The sequence below is a fragment of the Crocuta crocuta genome, unplaced genomic scaffold (assembly GCF_008692635.1).
Source record: "Crocuta crocuta isolate KB4526 unplaced genomic scaffold, BGI_CrCroc_1.0 scaffold619, whole genome shotgun sequence".
Classification (NCBI taxonomy): domain Eukaryota; kingdom Metazoa; phylum Chordata; class Mammalia; order Carnivora; family Hyaenidae; genus Crocuta; species Crocuta crocuta.
Window position 1 is genome coordinate 2,591,660 of NW_027533395.1, and position 23,268 is coordinate 2,614,927.

At 39.8% G+C, this 23,268-nt stretch overlaps 3 protein-coding genes across 7 annotated transcripts in view; 2 read left to right on the plus strand and 1 right to left on the minus strand.

The window, feature by feature from the left end:
- Positions 1-12,614, plus strand: part of TAF5 (TATA-box binding protein associated factor 5) — a 13,263-nt gene extending 649 nt beyond the window's left edge. The window contains 11 exon segments of the mRNA XM_077748335.1: positions 1-105; positions 2,328-2,565; positions 6,095-6,410; positions 7,131-7,294; positions 7,398-7,533; positions 8,185-8,305; positions 9,153-9,282; positions 10,794-10,958; positions 11,597-11,774; positions 11,935-12,112; positions 12,380-12,614. The exon segment at positions 1-105 is cut by the window's left edge and continues 23 nt beyond it. Coding sequence (XP_077604461.1) covers positions 1-105; positions 2,328-2,565; positions 6,095-6,410; positions 7,131-7,294; positions 7,398-7,533; positions 8,185-8,305; positions 9,153-9,282; positions 10,794-10,958; positions 11,597-11,774; positions 11,935-12,112; positions 12,380-12,597 — 1,949 coding nt within the window. The 3' untranslated portion in view covers positions 12,598-12,614.
- An 813-nt stretch (positions 12,615-13,427) lies between these two features.
- Positions 13,428-18,594, minus strand: ATP5MK (ATP synthase membrane subunit k). Of its 2 annotated transcripts, XM_077748337.1 has the most exons (5): positions 18,487-18,585; positions 17,841-18,122; positions 15,672-15,767; positions 15,483-15,575; positions 13,428-13,531 (listed from the first exon to the last, which is right to left on the minus strand). In XM_077748337.1, exons 3-4 carry the CDS (start codon positions 15,756-15,758, stop codon positions 15,486-15,488), a joined length of 177 nt encoding a protein of 58 aa, XP_077604463.1. In that variant the 5' UTR covers positions 15,759-15,767; positions 17,841-18,122; positions 18,487-18,585; the 3' UTR covers positions 13,428-13,531; positions 15,483-15,485. The 2 variants fall into 2 exon arrangements, with proteins under 2 accessions (XP_077604463.1, XP_077604462.1); XM_077748336.1 differs by lacking the exon at positions 17,841-18,122 and having other exon boundaries at positions 18,487-18,594.
- Positions 18,595-18,757: 163 nt separating this feature from the next.
- The window catches only part of PDCD11 (programmed cell death 11), a 44,911-nt gene continuing 40,400 nt past the window's right edge, over positions 18,758-23,268 (plus strand). For all 4 annotated transcript variants that reach the window (XM_077748425.1, XM_077748428.1, XM_077748427.1 and 1 more), the window contains exons 1-4: positions 18,758-18,842; positions 20,380-20,492; positions 21,211-21,342; positions 22,729-22,896. In XM_077748425.1, the coding sequence (XP_077604551.1) occupies positions 20,400-20,492; positions 21,211-21,342; positions 22,729-22,896 (393 nt within the window). In that variant the 5' untranslated portion in view covers positions 18,758-18,842; positions 20,380-20,399. The remainder of the gene's footprint in view (positions 18,843-20,379; positions 20,493-21,210; positions 21,343-22,728; positions 22,897-23,268) is intronic.

Consider the following 23,268-nt stretch of genomic DNA (forward strand, 5'->3'; position numbering starts at 1 on the left):
CAGCCTCGGCCCCCGGCCCCGCTGCCCCTGCCCCTCCGGGCACGGGCGCTTCGGGGGCCGCCGCCGTCTCGGGCTTAGCGACAGGTCCTGCGGCTCCCGGGAAAGGTGAGCCGCGGAGTCCCGGGGAGGCAGGGCACGAAGGGGAGCAAGCCGGGAAGGCAGAGGCTGGCAGGCCTGCACCTCTGCGGGCTTGTTTTGAATTTCCTGGGCCCGCCTCTAGGACCACATGCCCGCCCCTTTCTCTAGTGCGCCGGCTGCGCAGTCAAACCTTCTTCCAAGCTGTCAGTTCCAGTGAGAGGCTGAGCAGAGCTGTTGAGCAGAGGGATGGCTGGGGAAGGTGGGCGCCAAGAGCCGAGGACCTTCAGGCTTTTGGTCACTTTCCTCTTTTTTGGGCCCTTGAGCCTTGGCAGGTCTGCATAAACAGTAATACTATTTGTACTGTTCTGTACTAGCTTCTTTAAGTAATTACTTAAAATATTTTATGTAGCCTAATTCTCACAATTCCACTGTGAGCTAGACATTACCTAGCTCAGAAAACGGACTGAGCAAGGCTAGCGGACCTTTGCTTTGGACCAAACCGGCAGTATTTCTCAAAACATAAGCTGTTACTAGTGTTAAACCTATAGGGGAATGCAGATTTCTGGGCATCACTTCAGACTTAGTGAATCAGATCGTGTAGAGGTGGAGTTTAGGAATCTCCATTTTTGAATATATGCTTCCAAGAGGTATTAATGTATGGCACAGTTTGAGAACCATTCATTTAGGAATAGCTTTTGGACAGACCTGGGTTCAGATTCTGTCTGTTGCTTTTACTTGCATGATGCTGATTCTTCCTGAGTTTGATTTTTTTCTCTATTAAATGGGTTATTTAAAAAAATGGGTTATTGTGAGTGTCATATATATAAAATGCCTGGTACTGAGAAGTTTATGCCTAGCACCTAACACCTGAGACCTCCCTCCCCTGCCTTTTCCTAGCAGCTGTTGTTGCAAAGTCCATGCAGTAAAATTCATACACAGTATAAGGTCTCAAAGGTGATCTTGAGCTGATTATAAATGTTTGCCGAGTTAAGTTATCCAGGGCAGAGCCTCTAGCCAAATTAATCTGTATTTATGAGGCCCAATCTTTGCAGCATCGGCAGACATGAAGTATGAATATATAGCATTATATTCCATAAATAAATATGTACGAAAATGTGATTGAGAGGAATCTTTTCTGAGTGCTGAATTTTGTGAATTAACTAAAAGATAGATGAATTATGTTGTTTATCTTTCTGTAATATGTCGTCTTTTTTTGGGAACTTGACCTATCATAACTCAGAAACCGGTAAGGAGGAAAAAAGGCTATCACAGTAATCAAAATAACTTACTTGTGCATTTAAGAGCACAGTAGTACTATAATTTTCAACAGTCAAACTCTGATTAGATGTATCATTGTTTGGTGTTGCTACATTACAAACAAATACTAATGTTTTCTGCCTTGGAATGATGTTTATGGGAGTTATTTTAAACATATAAAATTGAGTTATCTTTCGGAAATATAAATTAGGCTAGTCCTTCCCATCCTTAAAATGCTTGCATTTTGTAAGGAGTGATTGAGGTACACATATTCTACAGTATAGGATGTGTTACAAGAAAGTCAAACAATAGGTAGATAGCTCAGAGAGCTGGGAATATTACTTTAGGGCATGGCTTCCTGGTGGTGGGTGCCATTTACACTATGCCTGAGAGAAGATTAATGTTTTTGTTTGATGTGCACATGTCATGTTTTATGAAATTTGCCTTTAAAAAAAAGGTAGCTTGCGCAGGGGAACTATTGAACTGTTTCATTATTGATTTGGAATTTCTGTTTTAAGATGTGGACAAGCTGAGGGGCGACTGGGTGGCTAAGTCGGTTGAGCAACTGACTGTTGATTTTGGCTCAGATCATAGATCTGAGCCCCACATTGGGCTCTGTACTGGAAGTGTGGAGCCTGCTTGGTATTCTCTCTCATCCTCTCTCTCTCTGCCCCTTCTTGTGCTTTTGCATTTGCGCACTTTCTTGTGTGTGTGCGTGCTCTCTCCCTCTTTCTCTCAAAATAAACAAAAACATGAAAAAATCATTCACATTAAAAAAAAGAAGATAAGGACAATTGAAGGAGTTTTGGATGGGTGACTGAAACAAAAATGAAAATCTCATCGAAAGATCATGTGATTGTGTTGGGGAAGAGAGTTTGGTGAGGGACAAACATCTGAGAAACAATTTACCTCTAGACCTTAGTGGAACAGTCTTAGTCACTTGGTGCATATCAAGTCATTTTCTTGAAAGTTGTTTTTTGTTTTTTAAACAGTTGGAACTGTAGCTGTAGAAGACCAGCCGGATGTCAGTGCTGTGCTGTCAGCCTACAACCAACAAGGAGACCCCACAATGTATGAAGAATACTATAGTGGACTGAAACACTTCATTGAATGTTCTTTGGACTGCCATCGGGCAGAATTATCCCAACTCTTTTATCCTCTGTTTGTACACATGTACTTGGAACTAGTCTACAATCAACATGAGAATGAAGCAAAATCATTTTTTGAGAAGTATGTGAACTTTATATATATTATATATATAGTATACATATATATATAATGTATATACTCATCTGTAACCACACTAATGTAAGATTGTAACTCAAAAAGTATTTCATAAAGGAGAGGTACCTGGTGCTCTGAGAACCTGAAAAAGGGGTTTGATCTAGTTGGAGAAGTCAGGGAGGGCTCCCAGAGGAAGTGATGCCTGAGGTAAGATTTGAAGATTGGGTAGGAGTTACCAGATGAAGAGAAGAGGGAAAAGCATGTGTGACAGCTCTGGTGGGAGGGATCATGGTAGGTATAGAGATGAAAGAAGGCCAGCGTGGCTGGAGCAGAGTATGGGGTTGGGTGTAGTATAACATGAAGCTGGTCTGGAACAGGCAGGTTCTTGGGCCACATTGAGGGTCTTTATTTATCCTTAGAGCAGTAGTGGGTTGTATTGGGTAGGATTTGATTTGGTTGAGGTTCACTGAAAACTCAAAACAATAATGGCATAAATAAAATAAAAGTTCATTTTTTTGCTTCTATCCTAAGAGCAACAGAAAGCGGTGTTGGGATTAGATTAGACCAAGAATGGCTGAAAACCCAAACAATAGAAGCTTAAACATGATAAAAGGTTATTTCTCTCTCATAGAGGTAGGGCAGTCCAGAACTGGTATGGACTCCTTGACTACCAGGGACCTAGGCTCTCTCGATCTTGTCGCTTTACCATCTTTGTCATGCAGCTTCCAGCTGTGGCACAAGATGGCTCTTTGGCTTGAAGCAATCACATCAGTGTTATAGTCAGCAGGGAGGGCACACATCCTTCCTGGAAGTTGCAGACACTTCTTTTTTCTTTTTCTTTATATATATATATATATATATATGTATATATATATATATATATATNAAATGTGGCTTTTGCCTGAGTATTTGTGTGCGCAGCTAATATTCAGATATTCTGTTGTGGAGGAAAAAAGAAAAAAATGGATGTTTGGGGACAGTAAAGTGTCTGTGCTACAGAAGTCATTGAAGGACTATGTCATTATTAGATTTGCATTTTTTTAAATTGTATTTTTTCTTAAAGTAATCTCTTCACCTAATGTGGGAGTCAAACTCACAACCCCAAGAAAAAGAGTTACATGCTCTACCAACCGAGCTAGCTGAGCACCCCGATTTGCATTTTGAAAGGACCTTTATGCAGTTGGGAAAATACATGGTGGGAGAGAAACAGAGTGACTCTAGAGTGACCAGTTTTGAAGGTTATTGGAATGGTTCTCAACTTGGGGTAATATTATTCCTTCTTTCTCTGGGCTATTTGAAAATGTGTGGAGGTGTTTTGGTTGTCATAATGACTAGGGTGGGGAGGAGCAGGTGGCTTAAGGTCACCAAATGTTCTAATATGTGGAGGTAATCCCACTAAGCAAATAATTATTCTGCCCCAAATTGTTCTGTTGAGAAACACTAGACTAGGATGCGGTAGTGTTTGTGAAGGGAAGTAGACATATTGGTAAGACAGTTGGTGATGGATTGGATATGGAGGTGAGGGAGATGAAGTTATTGTTGATAACCCCTAGGTTTCTGGCTCCCCCACCTGGATAGGAGCGCCCTTCGCTAAGATAGAAAACCATGGAAGAGGACCTGGTTTGCCAGGTTGTGGAGTAATCTTGAGTTCAGATTTGAATATGCCTTTGATTCATTTAAGAGATGTCAAGTTGATAGGCGGATGATATATAAGGCCCTGGAGCTCAGAGGAGATGTAGGGACTGGAGCTATAAATTGCAGTTGTGTATAATATTGATGGATATGGATGAGATTGTCTGGGGTGGGGGTAGGGGTATGAAGTAAATCAACGAAAGGGCTCTAAACCTTGAGAAACTCCAGCATTTGGAGTGGAAGAGATAGAAAAGAATAGAAGATATGACCAAGTAGAAGAGATATGCAAGGAGAGGTTAGAGAAGTAGGAAGAAAACCAGAAGGGTATTGAGTTTTAGAAGACAAAGAAAAGGGGAGGGGTACCTGGGTGCCTTAGTTGGCTAAGCATCCAACTTTGGCTCGGGTCATCGTCTAGGGGTTCGTGAGTTTGGGCCCCGTGTTGGGCTCTGTGCTGATGCCTGGAGCCTGCTTCAGATTTTGTGTTTCCCTCCCTCACTGCCCCTTCTCTGCTTGCGCTGTCTGTCTCTTCTCTCTCAAAAATAAACAAACATTAAAAAAAAAAGAAAAAAAACAAGCCAAAGAAAGGAGTGTTTAAAAAAGAGGCAGTACTTAGCAGTTTGAATGAGAGCACTTTAATACAAACAATAGATCCAAAAGCCAGGACTTATCAGATAACACAAATAATAGTAATAGATGAGTAATAGAACTCGGGACTCCTAGCTTCTATGCCATTCATTATTGTTCAAATGCCTAATAGAAGGTTATAAAGTAAAAGTAAATGTTCTGTAGTTTAGTATTGTTGAAAAAAGAACAGTGGCTGATGATGACAACTTCTACTCTAAGCTAATTTTTCTTACAGTATTGTCATCAAAAAACCTCTTCCTCTCTCAGTCTCATGGGATAGCCATATCCTCACATAGGAAGCTGGAATATCTCAGAGGACTCTGTCTCCTTGTTATGGACAATCTCGGCCTTTGCCCAGACACCATGCTCAGATGAGGTTATGGGCAGTGACTGATGTGAACACCAAGAGGCTAAGATTTCTAATTCCGCCAAATCTTGGACAGAAACCCTTAGTTCATGTCTTGATGAGTCATAACAGGGTAACACAGGTAACAGTTTAGGAATGTATTGACTGTGTTTCAGAGCTAGAGCCCTACTATGTTTAGTCATCGTTCTCTAATTGTTTTTGCATTGTTTGCTGCTCTTAGTGAGTGCCAAATATATAATCTTTAATTTTACTTTATCAGGAAAATTGAGATTTGTAGAAACAAAAGTACCTTTAAATTTACAAATTGTCTCCAAGGCTGAAAGCTTTACTTAATTACCTTTCATAATGGTGAGTAAATGGAAGTGTTCATTCTTTGGCAACAACAGTTATTTGTCCTTTAGTTATGTTGTTATACTGATGTTTAATAAATATATCTGGTATTAAGAATATAAGAAGTCATTGAAAATGGTGGGTTTTATGAGGATGCCATGTATTAATTATTGTTAAGAGGCTGAGTGATAGGTTCATTGAATTAATTTTACTAGTTTCTAATTTTGTATATGTTCAAAACTTTCCATTTTTGAGAGAAGATAAAATTTAGTAAAGCAAGAATTCTAAATCATATGTTTACCAGTGGTAGATCTCTTTCATTCACTTACGGTATTTTTTTCAGATTCTCTTAAAATGTTAATGATACATTTCATTAGAGAATTAAAATTTTCAAATTTCAGGATGAATTCAGAAACTGAATTGTAATCATTTTGAAATGAGTTACTTCTGATCCTGTAGCTTAGTCCAGGATTATTCAGACTGCTACGTTGAAAATATTCTGGGATGTTTATAAGTATATGGGGGAGAGCAGATCCCTTAATGATTACATTGAAAAATGACTTTTTAAAATCACTGAAACAGGTTCCATGGAGATCAGGAGTGTTATTACCAGGATGACCTACGAGTATTATCTAGTCTTACCAAAAAGGAACACATGAAAGGGAATGAGACCATGTTGGATTTTCGAACAAGTAAATTTGTTCTGCGTATTTCCCGTGACTCGTACCAACTCTTGAAGAGGCATCTTCAGGAGAAACAGAACAATCAGATATGGAACATAGTTCAGGAGCACCTCTACATTGACATCTTTGATGGGATGCCGCGTAGTAAGCAACAGATAGATGCGATGGTGGGAAGTTTGGCAGGAGAGGCTAAACGAGAGGCAAACAAGTCAAAGGTATGGGAATAAACCTAAGAACTGTGTAATGCAGATTATGAAAAACTGTAGCATTTCCATCTACATAATTTACACATCTTTCTTATAGCTAGTTTGGGAATAATTGTACACTATATACTAAGTTTCATGTTTTAAGGATGATGTTTAGATGAGAATTTGGGAATGGTTGCATTTAACAGAACCCTGACTACAATGGCTGAAACAAGTAAGGGATTTTGCATACATATAATGAATTGCAGAGGAAAGCCCTCTTGGACTGGCATGAGGGCTCCACAGTGCCATCAAGGAGACTGGCTCCTTCTAGTTTCTGCTCCACCATCTTTAGAATGTGGCTTTCTTCTTTGCGCTCACAGATGGCTGTTGCAACTCCAGCACTGCACGTGCATTCCAGGAAGGCTGAAGGGGGAGGACGGAAGGCAAACAGTATTTTCTTCCTAAAACCCTCCCCAGTACATTTGTGGGCACATCTGTCACATGGCTATTCCTAGCTGCAAAGGAGTCTGGGAACAGAAATGATTTCACTGAGCATATTGCTGCTCCAGCAAAATCAGGGTTCTGTTAGAAAGGAAGAGGGATTGGCTCTTGGGTAAAAAAGTACAGAATCTGCTTCAGGATATAAATTACTGTATTGTAATTGTGACTTACCCTATCAAGATATGAAAAGGATGTATCGATGAGTGACATATTAATTTTGAAAATGTTGGCTCTTTTGACTTGTAGGTATTTTTTGGTTTATTAAAAGAACCAGAGATTGAGGTGCCTTTAGATGATGAAGATGAAGAAGGAGAAAATGAAGAAGGAAAACCTAAAAAGAAAAAACCTAAAAAAGATAGTATTGGGTCCAAAAGCAAAAAACAAGATCCCAATGCTCCACCTCAAAACAGGTGAGGAAAGAACTTCAGGAACATGTGTAGAGTTGTAAGATGATACATTGTTATAGAGAATTCAGTAATTCAGAGTACTTTTCAGCCTGTTTTTCTCTTACAGAATCCCTCTTCCTGAGTTGAAAGATTCAGATAAGTTGGATAAGATAATGAATATGAAAGAAACCACCAAACGAGTACGCCTTGGGCCAGACTGTTTACCCTCCATTTGTTTCTATACATTCCTCAATGCTTACCAGGTTGGTAAAATCGTTGGCGCAGTTTCTGCCTGGAGAGTCATGTAAAATGGTGACTTACCATTAAAAGAAACCTAGATGTGTTAACTAAGACGGAGTTTTCTTTTTTAAACTCTTGATGTAAATATAGCTTAAAGACAGAAGTTAGAAAAGGATAATTGGACACTGCTTGGAATAGCTAGAAGGCAATGTTGAAAAGACCTTTAGCAACTTGTAGATGCCAGAATCTTGGTTATATATGTCCGTTGTTTCACTGATCAGAATCGTGCTAGTCTTTGAGGAGGAAGAAACTGTGTAGTTCATCTTTATTTAACTTGGCTTAAGTACTTATATAAACTTAATACTTTCTATTAACGATTCTATCTGTCTTTATAGATTATTTATAATCTACTGAGGATATAATTAGCAAAGTACAAAAATGACTAACATTTTCTTCATATCACGTGCTCCAAATTTGGAGGGCAAAAAGCGGTGAATGATAACATGTTCTCAAAGTAAATGCTTTCAAACAGTGGGTTTCATAGGAGAATGAAATCTTAAATATCTTTTATGTGAGAAAAAGAGTTATCGTTGCATATTCTCTAAGATGTAATTGTAATTTCCCCCCCCAAGACAGTATTGTCTAGTACAAAGTTTTTATTTTTTCATTGGCAGGGCCTCACTGCAGTGGATGTCACTGATGATTCTAGTTTGATTGCTGGAGGTTTTGCAGATTCAACTGTTAGAGTGTGGTCTGTGACACCCAAAAAGCTTCGTAGTGTTAAACAGGCAGCAGGTAAGTGAGATGACCTGTTAGGATGTGAACTTGTCCTTAGGTTACACCAATCTGGATTCCAGGGAATATATACAAGAGATTGTGATCTTAGGAGAATTTCATTTGATTTTACTTTAACTCAAAATGTTAACATTCCCAGGGTGCCTGGCTGGCTCAGTTGGTGGAGCATGTGACTCTTGATCTCAGGATCATTAGTTCAAGCTCCATGTTGGGCATGGAGCCTACTTAAAAAAAAATGTTAACGTTCCCAACAGTGAAAAGTGCATTGGAGTGGCAATCAGGAGACTGGGGTACTAGACTGGTTTAACTTCTCTGGGCCTCCGTTTTCTCATCTGTAGAATGTGAGGGGGTTGGGCTAGAAAACTCTGTAAGGTTAAAAATCTAATTTTATGACTAAATTTTTAAAAATGTCTGTAAATGGAGAGTACTTCTGTTTTAAACATAAAAATGGCTAAAAAAGAACTAATAAGGATGGAATTTCACTTTAAAGGTTTCTTGCTAAATGTATTGTTTAAACAAGAGAATACGTTTTCAAAAAAAAATATTTCCATAGTTTTCATTGTGTAAAACATTATGATAGAGTGGATTACTTTGAGTTTCAGTCATAGTTCCCACATGGAGTAGATGTGTGCACTCTGGCAAATTTTTAACTGAAACCTTGGTTTCCTCTTCTGTATACTGGGCTAATATCACTTAGTTTAGAGGCATTAGCACAGTGGTTGCTATGCAGGAGGAACTGTTCAAATGTTAGTTCTCCTAAATAATGATGTGATTGCCTTAACATGTTCTAATGAATATCCTTTTTTTAAATGTGTTTTTAAAAATCAATATTTCTGGACCATTTTAGATCTTAGCCTCATAGACAAAGAATCAGATGATGTCTTAGAAAGAATAATGGATGAGAAAACAGCAAGTGAGTTGAAGATTTTGTACGGTCACAGTGGGCCTGTCTATGGAGCCAGCTTCAGTCCGGATAGGTAAAATACAAATAAAATATGAAATACTGCTGTATTGTATTGAGATTATAAAAGTTAACTACTGGAAACGTGGGGAAAAATTATGTTAGAAAAATCTCATGGTTACCTCTCATTATCTTTTAGAATCTTGCCATTTGCTTATTCTTCTTGGGGTACTGGTATACAAGGTAGCAGCTTTATACCTAAATTTATAGATTCAAGATGCACAGATTCAGGGTTTGTTGGTTTTAAAAAATTTGCTTTAGTTTTTGTAGAACCCCTATAGGAGCTGAATTGCTTCTTTGGGTTCTTGCCTTGGGCTTGTGGCTACTGCTGTATTCCATCATCTCCAAATTCAGAACAAATTCCTGATGTTAAGGTAGATTAGATGTCAGCTGAAGATTTTGTATAATCAAAAGAATTAAGAGGATACTGAAAAGGGAATTTGAAACCCACAAATAGGTATTTACTTATTTTTCATGATCTCTGACATTCTGTAGAAATGGAAGGGAATTTTATATTTATAGTACCATTTGTGTCTTACTTAAATAATAGCTTTCAGTCCACCAAGATTTTCATCTTTTTTTAAAGTTTTTTTGAGAAAGAAAGAGAGACAGCATGAGCAGGGGAGGGTCAGAGAGAGAGGGAGATACAGAATTTGAGGCAGGCTCCAGGCTCTGAGCTAGCTGTCTGCACAGAGCCCGACGTGGGGCTTGAACCCATGAACTGTGGGATCATGACCTGAGCCGAAGTTGGACGCTTAACCGACTGGGTTACCCAGGCGCCCCAAGATTTTCATCTTTATGAAACCTTGAGAATGAAATTTTGATAGGGTTTAGACAGATGATACATTTTTACCTGAGGGAAACCTCTAATTTCAGTGAAAACCATAACAACTTTCTGAGTTGTTCAGCTTTTGTGTTTATCTCTGAAAAAAGTTAAAAGTATTATTTACAGTGTTATTATCTATAGTGTTTTTGTATTCTTTTGTCCAAAAGATATTTCCTTTTGGGACACCTGGGTGGCTAAGTATCCAACTCTTGAGTTCAGTTTAGGTCTTGATCTCAGGGTTGTGAGTTCAAGCCCCACATTGGGGTCCATGCTGGGTGTGAAGGCTATACTTCTTTTAAATACTTACATAAGTCATACAGGATAGGAAAATAGCATCTTCATTTTAAAGTAAAAAATTGTTGAGTTTTAAGTAACATCTTATATCACATTTCTTAGTTTTTCTCGACTGACCTTTTTGACCATTCTTTTTGTTGGTACCCTTTGATATAATTTTATAAGAACTGTGGCTTTTCCAATATATTTTTAAAAATAACGTAACCTCATTCAGTAGGTGCTTTGTAGAGTGCCACAGCTAACATCAGTTTGGTTAGTACTTTCAATTTTGTTATCTACCGTGAATTCCATGTATAAAGTAAAAGGGAGATGGGTAGCTGTATTTAACATACTCAAATATAAAGAGAAAACTGGACAGGTAACTAAGTTATTTTGGGAATCAAATGTATTACCTTTTTTTCCCTCAGGAACTACTTGCTTTCCTCTTCAGAAGATGGAACTGTTAGATTGTGGAGTCTTCAAACGTTTACTTGCTTGGTGGGATATAAAGGACACAACTACCCAGTATGGGACACACAGTTTTCTCCATATGGATATTATTTTGTGTCTGGGGGCCATGATCGAGTAGCTCGGTAAGAACGTTGTGATCTTATGACTGGCGGAATGGTTTCTTTTTGGGAATTAAAAACTCCAGCCAAACTCATTTTCACTCCTATTATATGGGATCAACTTTTTGAGAATGTCAATACTTAATAGCTTCATATTTGAAAATGAACTTGGGAGAAGTATTACTCTGACTGCAATTATGTCTATACCAAGATTAAGAGTCCTCCTTTTTCCCCCTCAAGCTAGCTTATTAACATGCTTCCAGCCCCTCCCTTGCTAGATGCTAACCCTTGTCTTTCATGTTTTTGTGCACCTGTGTTTTCCTCTGATCTCTTGTTCATGATGAGGCAACTCAGGCTAGAAACTGATTTTGTGGTACCCAAAACTAGGGAAAAATACTTTTCTATGGGTTAGACTAGGAATTGAGGTAAAGGGGGGTACTGAGAACTATAGAATTAAAAAAATCTTGTGCTAGATCAACTTAGTTTTCCTTAAGAATGTTATTTTGTCTCAGTCATTCCATTTTATTTCCCTCAGTCAGGCAGCTAGTGAAGGGGCAGTCATTTGGATCTAACATTTCACATGGTGTTTCTATGATTTATTTTTGAATTTTGGCAGTTAGCCATTAAGTATCATTTGTTGCTTTCAATGTATTTTTTAAAAGGCTCTGGGCTACAGACCACTATCAGCCTTTAAGGATATTTGCTGGCCATCTTGCTGATGTGAATTGTACTAGATTCCATCCAAATTCTAATTATGTTGCTACGGGCTCTGCAGACAGAACGGTGCGGCTCTGGGATGTCCTGAATGGGAACTGTGTAAGGATATTCACTGGACACAAGGTATTTTACACATACAAGTTTGCCTCTGAGATAAATATTTTAAAAATTAACCAGTGACACATTTGAAAGAAACTATTCCACTAAGCTTTAAAATTTCTAGCTTTGTCTTATTTTCTCTTTTTTAACTTTTTGATTCTTCTTTTATGGCCTCTTTTTCTAGGGACCAATTCATTCCTTGACATTTTCTCCCAATGGGAGATTCCTGGCTACAGGAGCAACGGATGGCAGAGTACTCCTTTGGGATATTGGACATGGTTTGATGGTTGGAGAATTAAAAGGCCACACTGATACAGTCTGTTCACTTAGGTTTAGTAGAGACGGTGAAATTTTGGCATCAGGTAAATGACTAGAAATGACTTCGTGGTAAAGGGATGGTATGTTAAAACAAAAGTGTTGACTGTGTTAGGTTTTTGCTTCTCTTAGCCATGATTCCAGCCAACATGTTTGTTGACTTCTCAGGTTAAACTGCTTGAAAAGGTCCTTTAGAAGGAAGAATAGATATTTTCACCAGAAATATACAGTAAATATGTGAAGTATATTTGACAAAATGTCAGAATCTAAATATGGTAGATGCTACTAAATGGTTTCCTTTGACCTTCCTATAGGTTCAATGGATAATACAGTCCGGTTATGGGATGCTGTTAAAGCATTTGAAGATTTAGAGACCGATGACTTTACTACAGCCACTGGGCATATAAATTTACCTGAGAATTCACAGGAGTTATTGCTGGGAACATACATGACCAAATCAACGCCAGTTGTACACCTCCATTTTACTCGAAGAAACTTGGTTCTAGCTGCAGGAGCTTATAGTCCGCAATAAACCATCGGTATTAAGGACCTCTTAGAAGCTACTGTTTGAAAAAGGGAGACTAAAAGCAAATACCTCAGTGATTAATATTTAAGCTACAAAGAATGTTTTGTCTATATGGATCTGGAAGGATGCTGCTTGAAAAATCTGAACAGGACAGTTCCACGTTTCTATAGCAACCACATTTAACTAATTTCCGTTAGTTGAATAAGAGGTATTATGTTCGTGGAGGGGACATTTATGGTGCTTTGGATTGTGTGGAAACTATGCATTTTCTGTTCAAATGCTATTTTAATTTATTATGTTTAGAAAAAAAATCAATTACAATAATTCATCCTGCTTCAAGATTCAAATCAAGTAATAGAATACCATCTTGAATTTTAGCTGAAGAATTCTATGAGCATGTATGTTTCTGCTGTAAAAATGTAGTTACTGTATGGCACTCAAGTACTATGTTAAATGATCCACTAACCTTTTTGCTTGGCCCATGACTAGTGGAATGTACGTTACTGGGTAGGGTGAACTACAGTTCCTTTCTAAGTACTAGAAGAAGTACAACCATCCAATGACATCTGAATTTATAACTGTTGGATTATGAGTGCACCTAAACACTCTATAAACCAGGTGAAGAAATTTAGCTTCCATGTTCTACTTCAGCTAAAACAGCTACATACAACCTAGGACACTTGAAGTCAGACAGACATTTCAGTTGCTTACCTCCAATACTGAGCCTTGCTTTGGGAAACTAAAAGATTTAGACCAAGTCACTGCCAGTTTTTTGCCTTTGTTGCATTTTGTACAGTTTTTATATTTTTGATATCTTGTAAATAAAGACAACCAGCTTTTCCAGGTTCATAATTTATTGTACAAATTGAGTATCACATGATGAGCTGACATTAGCTTCTCCAGGCATGGGAACTTAGCAGATGAGGTACACTTTAAAATCCTATAAACAAAGCAAAGGTAGTTTAGACACAATTGTGTTCAACTCTACTTTTAAGATAGTAATTATAAGGACTCTCCATGAAGCCCCTGAAATTGAATGCAAATTTATCAGATTCTCAGAGTCAGTAACCACCCCAAAATGAAGAGGTCTCTCAGCTTAATACAGGTTAACCTAACTTAATCTTTAACAAAAGAGCTGCCAGGAATTCAGTATGATCCTGATGTATGCTATTGGAAAAGTCTAAGTGCAAAGTAACATTTTAAATAGTGGAAAGCAATCTGTTACTTAGTATCAGAGATAAAATTTCTCCATATTTATCAATGAGGATACTACCACCCTCCCAAAGTTGGGAGGTACCTAATGGAAAACTGGGCAAATACTGTTTGTCAGGAATAAGCCATGGACTACTACTATATTCTGGGATAACAGTCAACAGTTTTGAGATTGGAAAAGCTTTTAAGAGCACAGGAAAAATTTTCTGTGGAGAGCTACATTAGATTTGGGTTTTGTGCACATCATCTACTACCAAGACAAATATTTATTCACTTGAGCATGAGCAAATGGAGACTGTGGGGCACCATAAGAAGAAAACCAAATCTATGGGAATTTAAGGGAAAGATAAAATTGCTTATATAAAAATTAGAAACTAGCAAAAAGACTTGTAATGTATTTAAAAGGCTGGCTAATAATTATTACATAAAGAGCTTATATAAGAGAAATATAAGCTTGTCTTCACAAAGACAAGACTCAATTGCTTTTTTTTTAAATTTTGTTTTTTAATGTTTACTTATTATTGACACAGAGAGAGAGAGCATGAGCATGGGAGGGGCAGAGAGAAAGACACAGACTCCGAAGCAGACTCTAGGCTTTTAGCTGTCTGCGCAGAGCCTGATGTGGGGCTCAAACTCAAGAAATGCGAGATCATGACCTAAGCTGAAGTCAGACACTTAACCAACTGAGTGACCCAGGTGCCCCAAGACTCAATTGTTAAATGACAAAAACACGAGAGAACATTAAGAAAAGTATATATGGTAAACAAATGGAAAAAATGTACAGTTTCATTAAAAAGACAAATTAGGGGTGCCTGGGTGGCTCAGTTGGTTAAGTGACCAACCCTTGGTTTCGGCTCAGATCATAATCTGATAGCTCTAAGCTCTAGGGTTCCAGCCCCACATTGGGCCCTGTGCTGGCAGTGCAGGATCTGCTTGGGATTCTCTCTCTGCCCCTCCCCTGCTCGTGTTTTCTCTCAAAATAAACTTAGACAAATTATTGTCATTCATCAAATGAACAAAAATCAGAAACTGATTATTATTCAACATTGGCTAGGGCAAAAGAGACACTCTCGTACTAAGCTGGGTGCCCTACTACCCTTGGGGAAAGCACCTAAGTCTAAAACAATCCTATAACATTTCAGGCTCAAAAGTGTTCACTGTTATTTATATTTTTAAAAATTCTAATAGGAAACATATAAATCACACATGCAGGGCACCTGGGTGGCCCAGTCAAGCATGTGACTTTGACTCAGGTCATGATCTCATGGTTCCTGAGTTTGAGTCCCACATCACGTGAGCTCAAGTCCGGCTTCAGGTAAAAACACAAGCCCTGCTTCAGGTGAGTCCCACTTCTCTCTCTGCCCCTCTCTCACTTGTGCCTTCTCTCTCTCTGTCTCAAAAATCATATATCCATAAACACTCATGGATTCAAATAACAACATACTTGCTATAAGACCGTATTACAGATACGACTCATAGCTAATGGAAACCAAATAAAAAATACAAAAAGAGCCAAACCAAAATGTTAACAAAAATTGTCATGGTAATGGGCTATGAACAATATTTTCCTCTTTTTCTTGTATATAATTTTGCATAATGACAACAATTTACTTTTATAGTGAGGGAAAGAATGCTAACAAAATGTCTAACTTAGAAACTTCTAAATGTCAGGTCCTTACTGTTTATGTTGCTTTAACAGCTGGTGTCTTTTTAGACCTTAACTTGAAGTATAAGACCATCAAAGCGATGCTTCCGTATGTGGCCAGTACACACTAAAAAAAAAAAAAAAAAAGGACAAAGTAAACAAAAGCCATTGCCATCTCTATTATTCTAAAACATAACTGCTGAAAGGTATCATTAATACTTACATTCATTCTACCTGTGAGGGTGTAAGAGTTGAAATATTTTTTGATACCAGTGAATTGGAATTGGGCATCAATTTCTGGACCTGCCATGACTTCAATCTTTTTTAAAAAAAGAAAGAAACAATAAATTGGTTTAGATGCAATTTAAAAGAAAAGTAATTTTTTTTAATTCAAAGATTTTATTTTTTTAAAGTAAGCTCTACACCCAATATGGGCTGGAGCTCACAACCCAGAGATCAAGAGTTGCATGCTCCACTGAATGAGCCAGCCAGGCAACCCCCTCCCCCACATTTTTTTTAACTTTAAAACCTAAAAGTCACTGCACAGAAGTCTTATAAATTTTTACATATGTCTTGCCCAACACAGTAGCAGCAAAGATGGTGGAAAAAGCCTTACTGATAAGCCTATCATTCAGAAGGAAGACTTTCCCATGGTGGCTACTATACAGCATTCTAGAATATACATCAAATCACCTAGCACAGGAAGGAAATCGAGTAGTCTCTAAGTCCACCCTCTAACCCAATGCTGCTTGATATTTTCATTCCTGGCTCTAGTTATACCATATTACGCAGTGCATAGAGTCAATCAGTTTTAAGACTAGTTGCAAGTTGGAGCTTGTGATACATTTCAAAGTTTCTCAGAAGGGTAACCATCAAGAAACAAAACAGCTCAATTAGCAACCTCTTTCACAATTTTTCCTGTATGGGAAGAGGAGGAATCAGAGGCCTATTCAATCAGAAATTCTGGGGCCCAGCAATCTAGGTGTTTCTGACGTAAGCTACAGTTTGAAAAACAGTGCAGTAATAGAAAACCAAATATTTGTTAGTAATTGTATAGGAAAAAAAATCTGGAAAAATGCGCAGCCAACTTTTAGGAAGACATATGCATAGTACCTATATTTTAGAGGTATATATTTGTTATAATAAAAAAATAACGAAGGCACAAAGGTCACCAAAACAATACTTGTAAATTCGTATGTATGACCGCCTATCTACCACGACCGACGCCACGCCGAGTCGATTGGCAACATAGACGAGCCGGTCGAGGTCCGGTCGAGATTGGTAGGCAGTGGCAGTGACTCAGCTGGCTCTTGATGAAATGAAGAGGGAGAGAACTGTGAGGAAGTCGTTGCTATGGAAACTGGTACTCACCAGTTTACCATTCAAAGGGCTTCAGAGGCTTTCACGTGCATAGAATTGGCAATGGAAAATTGGACAAATGACCTTAATTCAGGACACTGTTTCAAAGTTCTTGAATCAATGAAGGAAATCCAAACTTCCTTCGGACCCCTCAGGGGCCTTGGCCTTTCCAGCCCAAGTAGGAAAATCTCCATTAAAATAAATCTTTATAATGTAGCTGTTACATTAACTTGTCTCCTTCTACTAGACTTATTAATGGCATATTCTTCCCCACATTCGTCTTCATGGTACTTTTGTATTCTTACGGTATTAAGTAGGTTTCTAGGAGAAACCCAACTTAAAACAGGAGCTTAACTTCATCAAATTATTAACTGATAACCACATGACCTCCTTGTGCCTAATAAAAATTTTTAACAGGAAGTGGTGTCCAAATGAAACAATACTAAAGTACTTTAGATTTCTCTCTACACTTTATAGGAGGAAGGCTGGGATATTCCACAGAGGACTAATTTTGACTGCTGGGAAGGGCATGGCATAGGAACTGAAATTTAGTCTGGGTCTTAAGACTTTTGTGAAGGTGTGATGGAGGCAGGAGTGGGGAGTAAAAGGTTGCCTGTGAAATAAACAATGGGAGAAAAGCCTACAGGCACTTGGGTCTGCACCCCTCAGCAAACTACAGGTTACTTCTGGACAAATATCAGGAACCGTTGTGCTAGAGCACCCTTTGTGGAATAACTGACACTGAAATCTTATTCCTTTCTAAATCCTACAAAGTTTAGAAAGACCTAATAATAATGGAGGAAATTACTTGGGACTAATAATATACTAATTGTTAAATGGTAGCCCGTGGAGAAATCTAAGCAAGGGGTCTTGCTCTTGTTTATTAACCGGCCCACCTTTGTTAAACATTAAGCCTTCCACGTCTTTTTTTACACCTGTGAAATGGGCATTTTAGAAAAAAGGCCCAAAGGGACCAACTGCCCTCGTTACTGTTTCTTCAAACTGCAATTTTCCTCTCTGACTGGACACCTACCTGTAATGGTGAGATCACGAGGTAAAAGGTGGCAAAGTCGAGAGCCACTCAGGGACCAGAAGCAGCCTCTTGCACTTCAAGGAATTTACAGCTCTCTGTTCTGGCTATCTCCTAGGAAGCCTTTCCGACTGATCGGACACAAACTGAAATCTAACCCGCTTACCGCGGGCCTGGCGGACTGCAGGGGCCGGGCCACACTCACTCTCGCTTTGACAAAAGCTGCAGCGCAGCTAAAGGTCTTGCTGGTCAGCTCCCTAAGCACCGCACGGTGGAAGCAAAGTGCTATGGGCACACAGAAAAAAGGTTAATTTGGCCAGAGGCCCGAGTCCCATTCAATATGACTTCTCTGGTGACCTTGGGGGACTCCCTTCGCTGCGGACCTCATTATCTTCCATTGTAAAATGCAATCTAAGGGCCTTCGGGAACCATGGGAGCCTCTGGGATCTCCTATCCGCCTCGTCCCGAGGCTTCCCAGACGAGTCCGACCCCTCGCGCCCCGGCCCTCGTTATCTCTAACTCCATTTCCATTTTCCACTGTTCTCGCACCCCAAAACGGTGTTCCCGGATTAGGAACGGCGGAATTTTTATGCCTGCCCTGCAAAGCGGAGGCTAAGGCCTGAGCCCGGGTTCCCCTCCACACACCGACCTTGCAAAAGACACCAACTCCGCTGCTTGTGTCCTTCAGCCTACGCAGCTACCCCGCCGCCGGCCGGAAGAAGCCTCCTCCCCCCGCCCGCGTTCAACGGGCCACAGAGACTCAGCCTTCACTGTCGATTGGCTACGGCTCGGAGTCCCTCCCTTCCGCTTCCTGTCTCTAAATCTCTAAATCTCCCATCCCGCACCGTTCCCATCTGAAGGACCAAGCATAGTAACGGAAGTAGGGCCTTAAGCCCGCCCTCGCTTCCGGAAGAGCAGTGTTGGGGTGTGGGTGTGCTGGTCTCCGCGTGCGTGACTGCAGTGTCACCGGCTCAGAAGTGTAGAGGTGCTGGCGTCGCGGGGCTGGTAAGTGAGGACAAGGGCGAGAAAGGTGGAAACCTCGTGGCTTCCAGGTCTGTCCCAGGGCTAGGTCTTCTGGGTCTCTGCTGTGCACCTACAGTGCTGGGTGAGTGGTTCGGCCACCCCAGCGCAACTCATAAGGCGGCTCTACTCGAGTGGCCCTCGTCACATCAAGCTCTGTCCCTGGAAAGTTGCTTAAGTCCCTTCTATGCCGCTGCATCGTCTCTTCGGAGCTTCAGTTTCCCGTCGTCTGAAGTGAGACTAACAGTCAAATTCCCTGCAAACTAGACTTCTTGGCTCTTTTCTATTTCTATGAAATATTGACACACCTGTTTCTGATTCCAAGGCACCCAGTGGGTCGTCTCCTCTTCTACAGTCTCAAGACTTTTTAGATCCTTATACCAAGGGTCTCTCACAACCAATTTCTTCTACCTTCCGTTCTCACTTATACCTAGTTGTCATTCGGATGGTTTCTCTCTGTTCTGCAATTGACTTATACCCTGTTTACTTTCCTTAGTCCTGTTTCTCATCCTGTCCAATTTATAGCCTGTAGTATATTTTTGATCGCTGCTCTCTTTCTTCCCTTAATTAAGACTCTGACTTAATCAAAGTAAACATTAAACTACTTCTATCTAATTCAAAATCTTTCACAAAAAAGCCCACTTGTCATCTACAATTTAGCTTTTATTATTATGCTTTATTCTCCCTGTGGTCTAGTTGAATAGTTCTTCAAAGAAAAGAAACAGCAACTTTTTGAGCAATTTTTTGACAAATTGCTGGTGATTATTGAAATATTTGGCTTTAACTGAATGCCTTTTCTCATACTCCTGCTTTTCCTTTTCCATTTGTCAAAATCTTTTTCACGTTTAACAGCTCGAAGGCATCTTCTTTAAGAACCTTACCTTCTTTTCTGAAGTCTCATCATTTCCTATTTCTTTGTTTATAATTTGATTTGTATTTTATTTTTTTAAAGTAGGCTTCATGCCTAGCGCAGAGCCCAACATGGGGCTTGAACCCATGATGCTATGAGATCAAGAGTTAGACGCTTAACTGACTGAGCCACTGAGGCACTCCTGATTTGTACTTTTTTTAGTAATCTCTACACCCAACATGGGCTTACCACCCTAAGATCAGGAGCTGCATGCTCTTCTGACTGAGTCAGTTGGGTGCCCCAAATTGTACTTTAAATTGTTTGCATAGTTGCTTTATTTCCTTAAAATTGTGCATGTTCTTTGAAGATAGGGATTTATATATTCATTTGTGTACCTCTGACTTAGCTGTAGCTGCTCTATATTTACTATGCTGGATCTAGGTCTTCTTTTTCTGGAGGAGAATGTATGGACTTACAGTTTTGAAGCAGATATCATTGGAAAGATGAATTATAGGTTATTTGGGGCCTAGCATCAAACCGTCTATTTCTTAGGTCTGAATATTGTCTAGCACGTTGGTGCTAGAAAGCTCTACCTCTTGCCCATTGATCACAGCCTTTAGGAAATCTGACACCAAAGCTACATCTCACTGATACTCTTTGCATTGTTTTTAGGAGACTCAAACACGGCAACAATGGAAGAAAGCTTCCCCCGAGGGGGTATAAGAAAGACCCACAAATCAGAGAAAACTTTCCAGCAGTCAGTTGAACAGGACAACTTATTTGATGTAAGTGGTGCGCTTGTTTGGTAGGACTCACTGAACACTTTCTAGTATCCTTGTGAAGAATGAACCTTGTTTGAGAATGTGGTATTTTCCATATTCGTTTCTTTTTGAAGTCTCTTTTTGTAAGGTGAACTTGTTAGAGAGTCCATACAACCATGAGGCTATATTTTTTGAAGCATCGCATTTAGTACTTGAGTTTGCAGTACTGTTCTTTAGTCTTAGAAATTTTTGCCATGTTGGTTAAGGATGGAGAGAAAAGTTGCGGAATAAGTCATGAAAATCTGTCCAACTACGTTGGAGTAGAGAACATCATTCCGTGATGAGGAACTGAGGCTGAGAGAGGTTATATGATTGAGCTAAAACCACATAGTTTGTTGTGGTGGAGTTGGGAGTTTAACTCTGGTCTCTGTGTTTCCACCTTCCGTTTTCACACACACTTCCAAATTGCCTCAAATACTGGGGACCCCAGTGTCCATCCCAGTCAAGGGAGGAAGAACACAGAAGAGAAGGGGCTTTTGAAAATGTGCAGAAGGCTCCCACCTTGGGCTTGAACAGAGGTGACAGAATGGGAGAGATGAGATTGGAACAGGAATTACAGGAACTCTGGGGGAGGGGGGCAGTGGTGGGGTAACGAAAGCAAGGTGACAGGTGACCTGAAGTTGCAAGGAAAGTCCAGGATTGTTTCTCCTCATTCCTTGGGATCTTTCTTCCCCCTCTGTAGATTTCTACTGAAGAAGAATCCGCCAAAAGGAAAAAGAGCCAGAAAGGACCAACGAAAACAAAAAAGTTGAAAATCGAAAAGAGAGAAAGCAGCAAGTCTATAAGAGAGAAGTTTGAAATCCTTAGTGTTGAGGTTTGTTACAATTTGATTTTGTTCTAAACAAACTACTTGAGTTCCTTAAGTGTGTGTGTTTTTCTTCCCTCTTTCCTTTCGTTTTTCCTTCATTCCTTTTGTACTTACACATGTGCGTGTGCATGCCCTCCTGGAGAGATTTTGTGCAGTTTGTGCTCAGAATTGAACTTTATTGCCTTTGACTATTACCCAGGGCCTGGGATCATGTGTTGTTTTTCTTTTTAGCTGCTGAGTCCCTTGTGCTTATGGCTTCATTGAGCTTGTGCTTTAGTAGATTCATAGGTTAGAGCTGGCAATAACTTTAACAACCTTACGACTTCTGTTTCATTTTGTAGCTGTGGAGATTCTCTTGGAGAAGAGGTCTTTTATTTTTCTTTAGATTTTTAGATTATAATTTGGATGTATGTTGTAAAAAAGAAAAAAAGAAGTCAAATAACTCTGAAGGAAAAGATTCAAATTCAGCCTGCAGAAGTATTTGATTTGCTTCTGTGACACTCAGAACAATAATTTCTTTCTTTTTTTATTAAAAAGACTTTTTAAAAAATACTTATTTATTTTTGAGAAAGAGAGCATAAGAAGAGCAGAGAGGTAGTGTCTGAAGCAGGCTCCAGGCTCTAGGCTCTGAGCAGTCAGCACAAGCCTGACACAGGGTTTGAACTCATGAACTGTGAGATCATGACCTGAGCCGAAGTCAGATGCTTAACTGACTGAGCCACTCAGGCATCCCTGAGAAAAAATAATTTCTTAACTTTGTGTTAACATTAGAAAAAGTTTCATGTGAAAATGGATTTCTGGGGTTGCCAGGGTGGCTTAGCTGGTTAAATGTCTGACTCTTGGTTTTGGCTCAGGTCCTGATCTCATGGTTCATGAGTTCGAGCCCCATATCAGGCTCTGTGCTGATGGCACGGAGCCTGCTTGGGATTCTCTCTCTCTGCCGCTTCTCTGCCTATGCTCTCTTTCTCTCAAAATAAATAAATTTTTAAGAATGTGATTTCTGGCTTCTTGTAAGAATTTGAGCATGCTGACAGCACGAACTCGTGTTCCCTCATGTTTGTAGTCACATGGAGGTGAGTAGTGGTTGAGCCCTTTAGGTCTGGCATACACACCCCACACTGCCATTGTCTCCACTGACCTGCTTCCTTCATGTTGTTGTCTGCCAGGCATTTGAGTGTGGGATGTTTAGAGTAAAGCAAAAATTAAAAGTGTCCTTGAGTATCCTAGTGCTGTTTCACGCTGCTCAGTCAGCTATTTGATAAGTGTCCTGACATAATACATGTGTTTTCTGTAGCTTTTCTAGGTCAGAGTTGAGACTAGAAGCCACAACCCCTAACCTCCTCACTTGTTCTGCTTTTCCCTGTTGTACACTTTTCACTTTTTCTCTTCTAGTCCCTGTGTGAGGGGATGCGGATTTTGGGTTGTGTGAAAGAGGTAAATGAACTGGAGCTGGTGGTTAGCCTGCCGAATGGCCTCAAGGGCTTTGTGCAAGTGACTGAAATCTGTGATGCTTACACCAAAAAGCTGAATGAGCAGGTGGCTCAAGAAGAACCTCTGAAGGTAAGGGAGACTTGAAAGTACTCAGTAACTAGAGCTAAGTGGTGTACAGGTAGATGTAAAATGACAACTTTCTAAGTGCTGAGAAGTCCAGGTACAAGGTGCCATGAGAGTTTATAATGGGATTGTTATTATAATTTTTTTTAATAAGGAGATTTTGACTTAGCCCAGGAGCACGGGAGACTTCCCTGAGGAAGGAATGCTGGAGCTGAGATCTGAAGGATGAGGGTATACCAGGTAAATAAGGAAAGGAGTTCAGGCAGAAGGAGCTGAGAGAAGGCTAGTGTGGCTGTGGCATAGAGAGCATTGGAGAGTGGCGTGGGATGGGGCAGGAGAGCTAGCTGGGGGCTAGGTCATGTTGAGGATTGGTTTTTA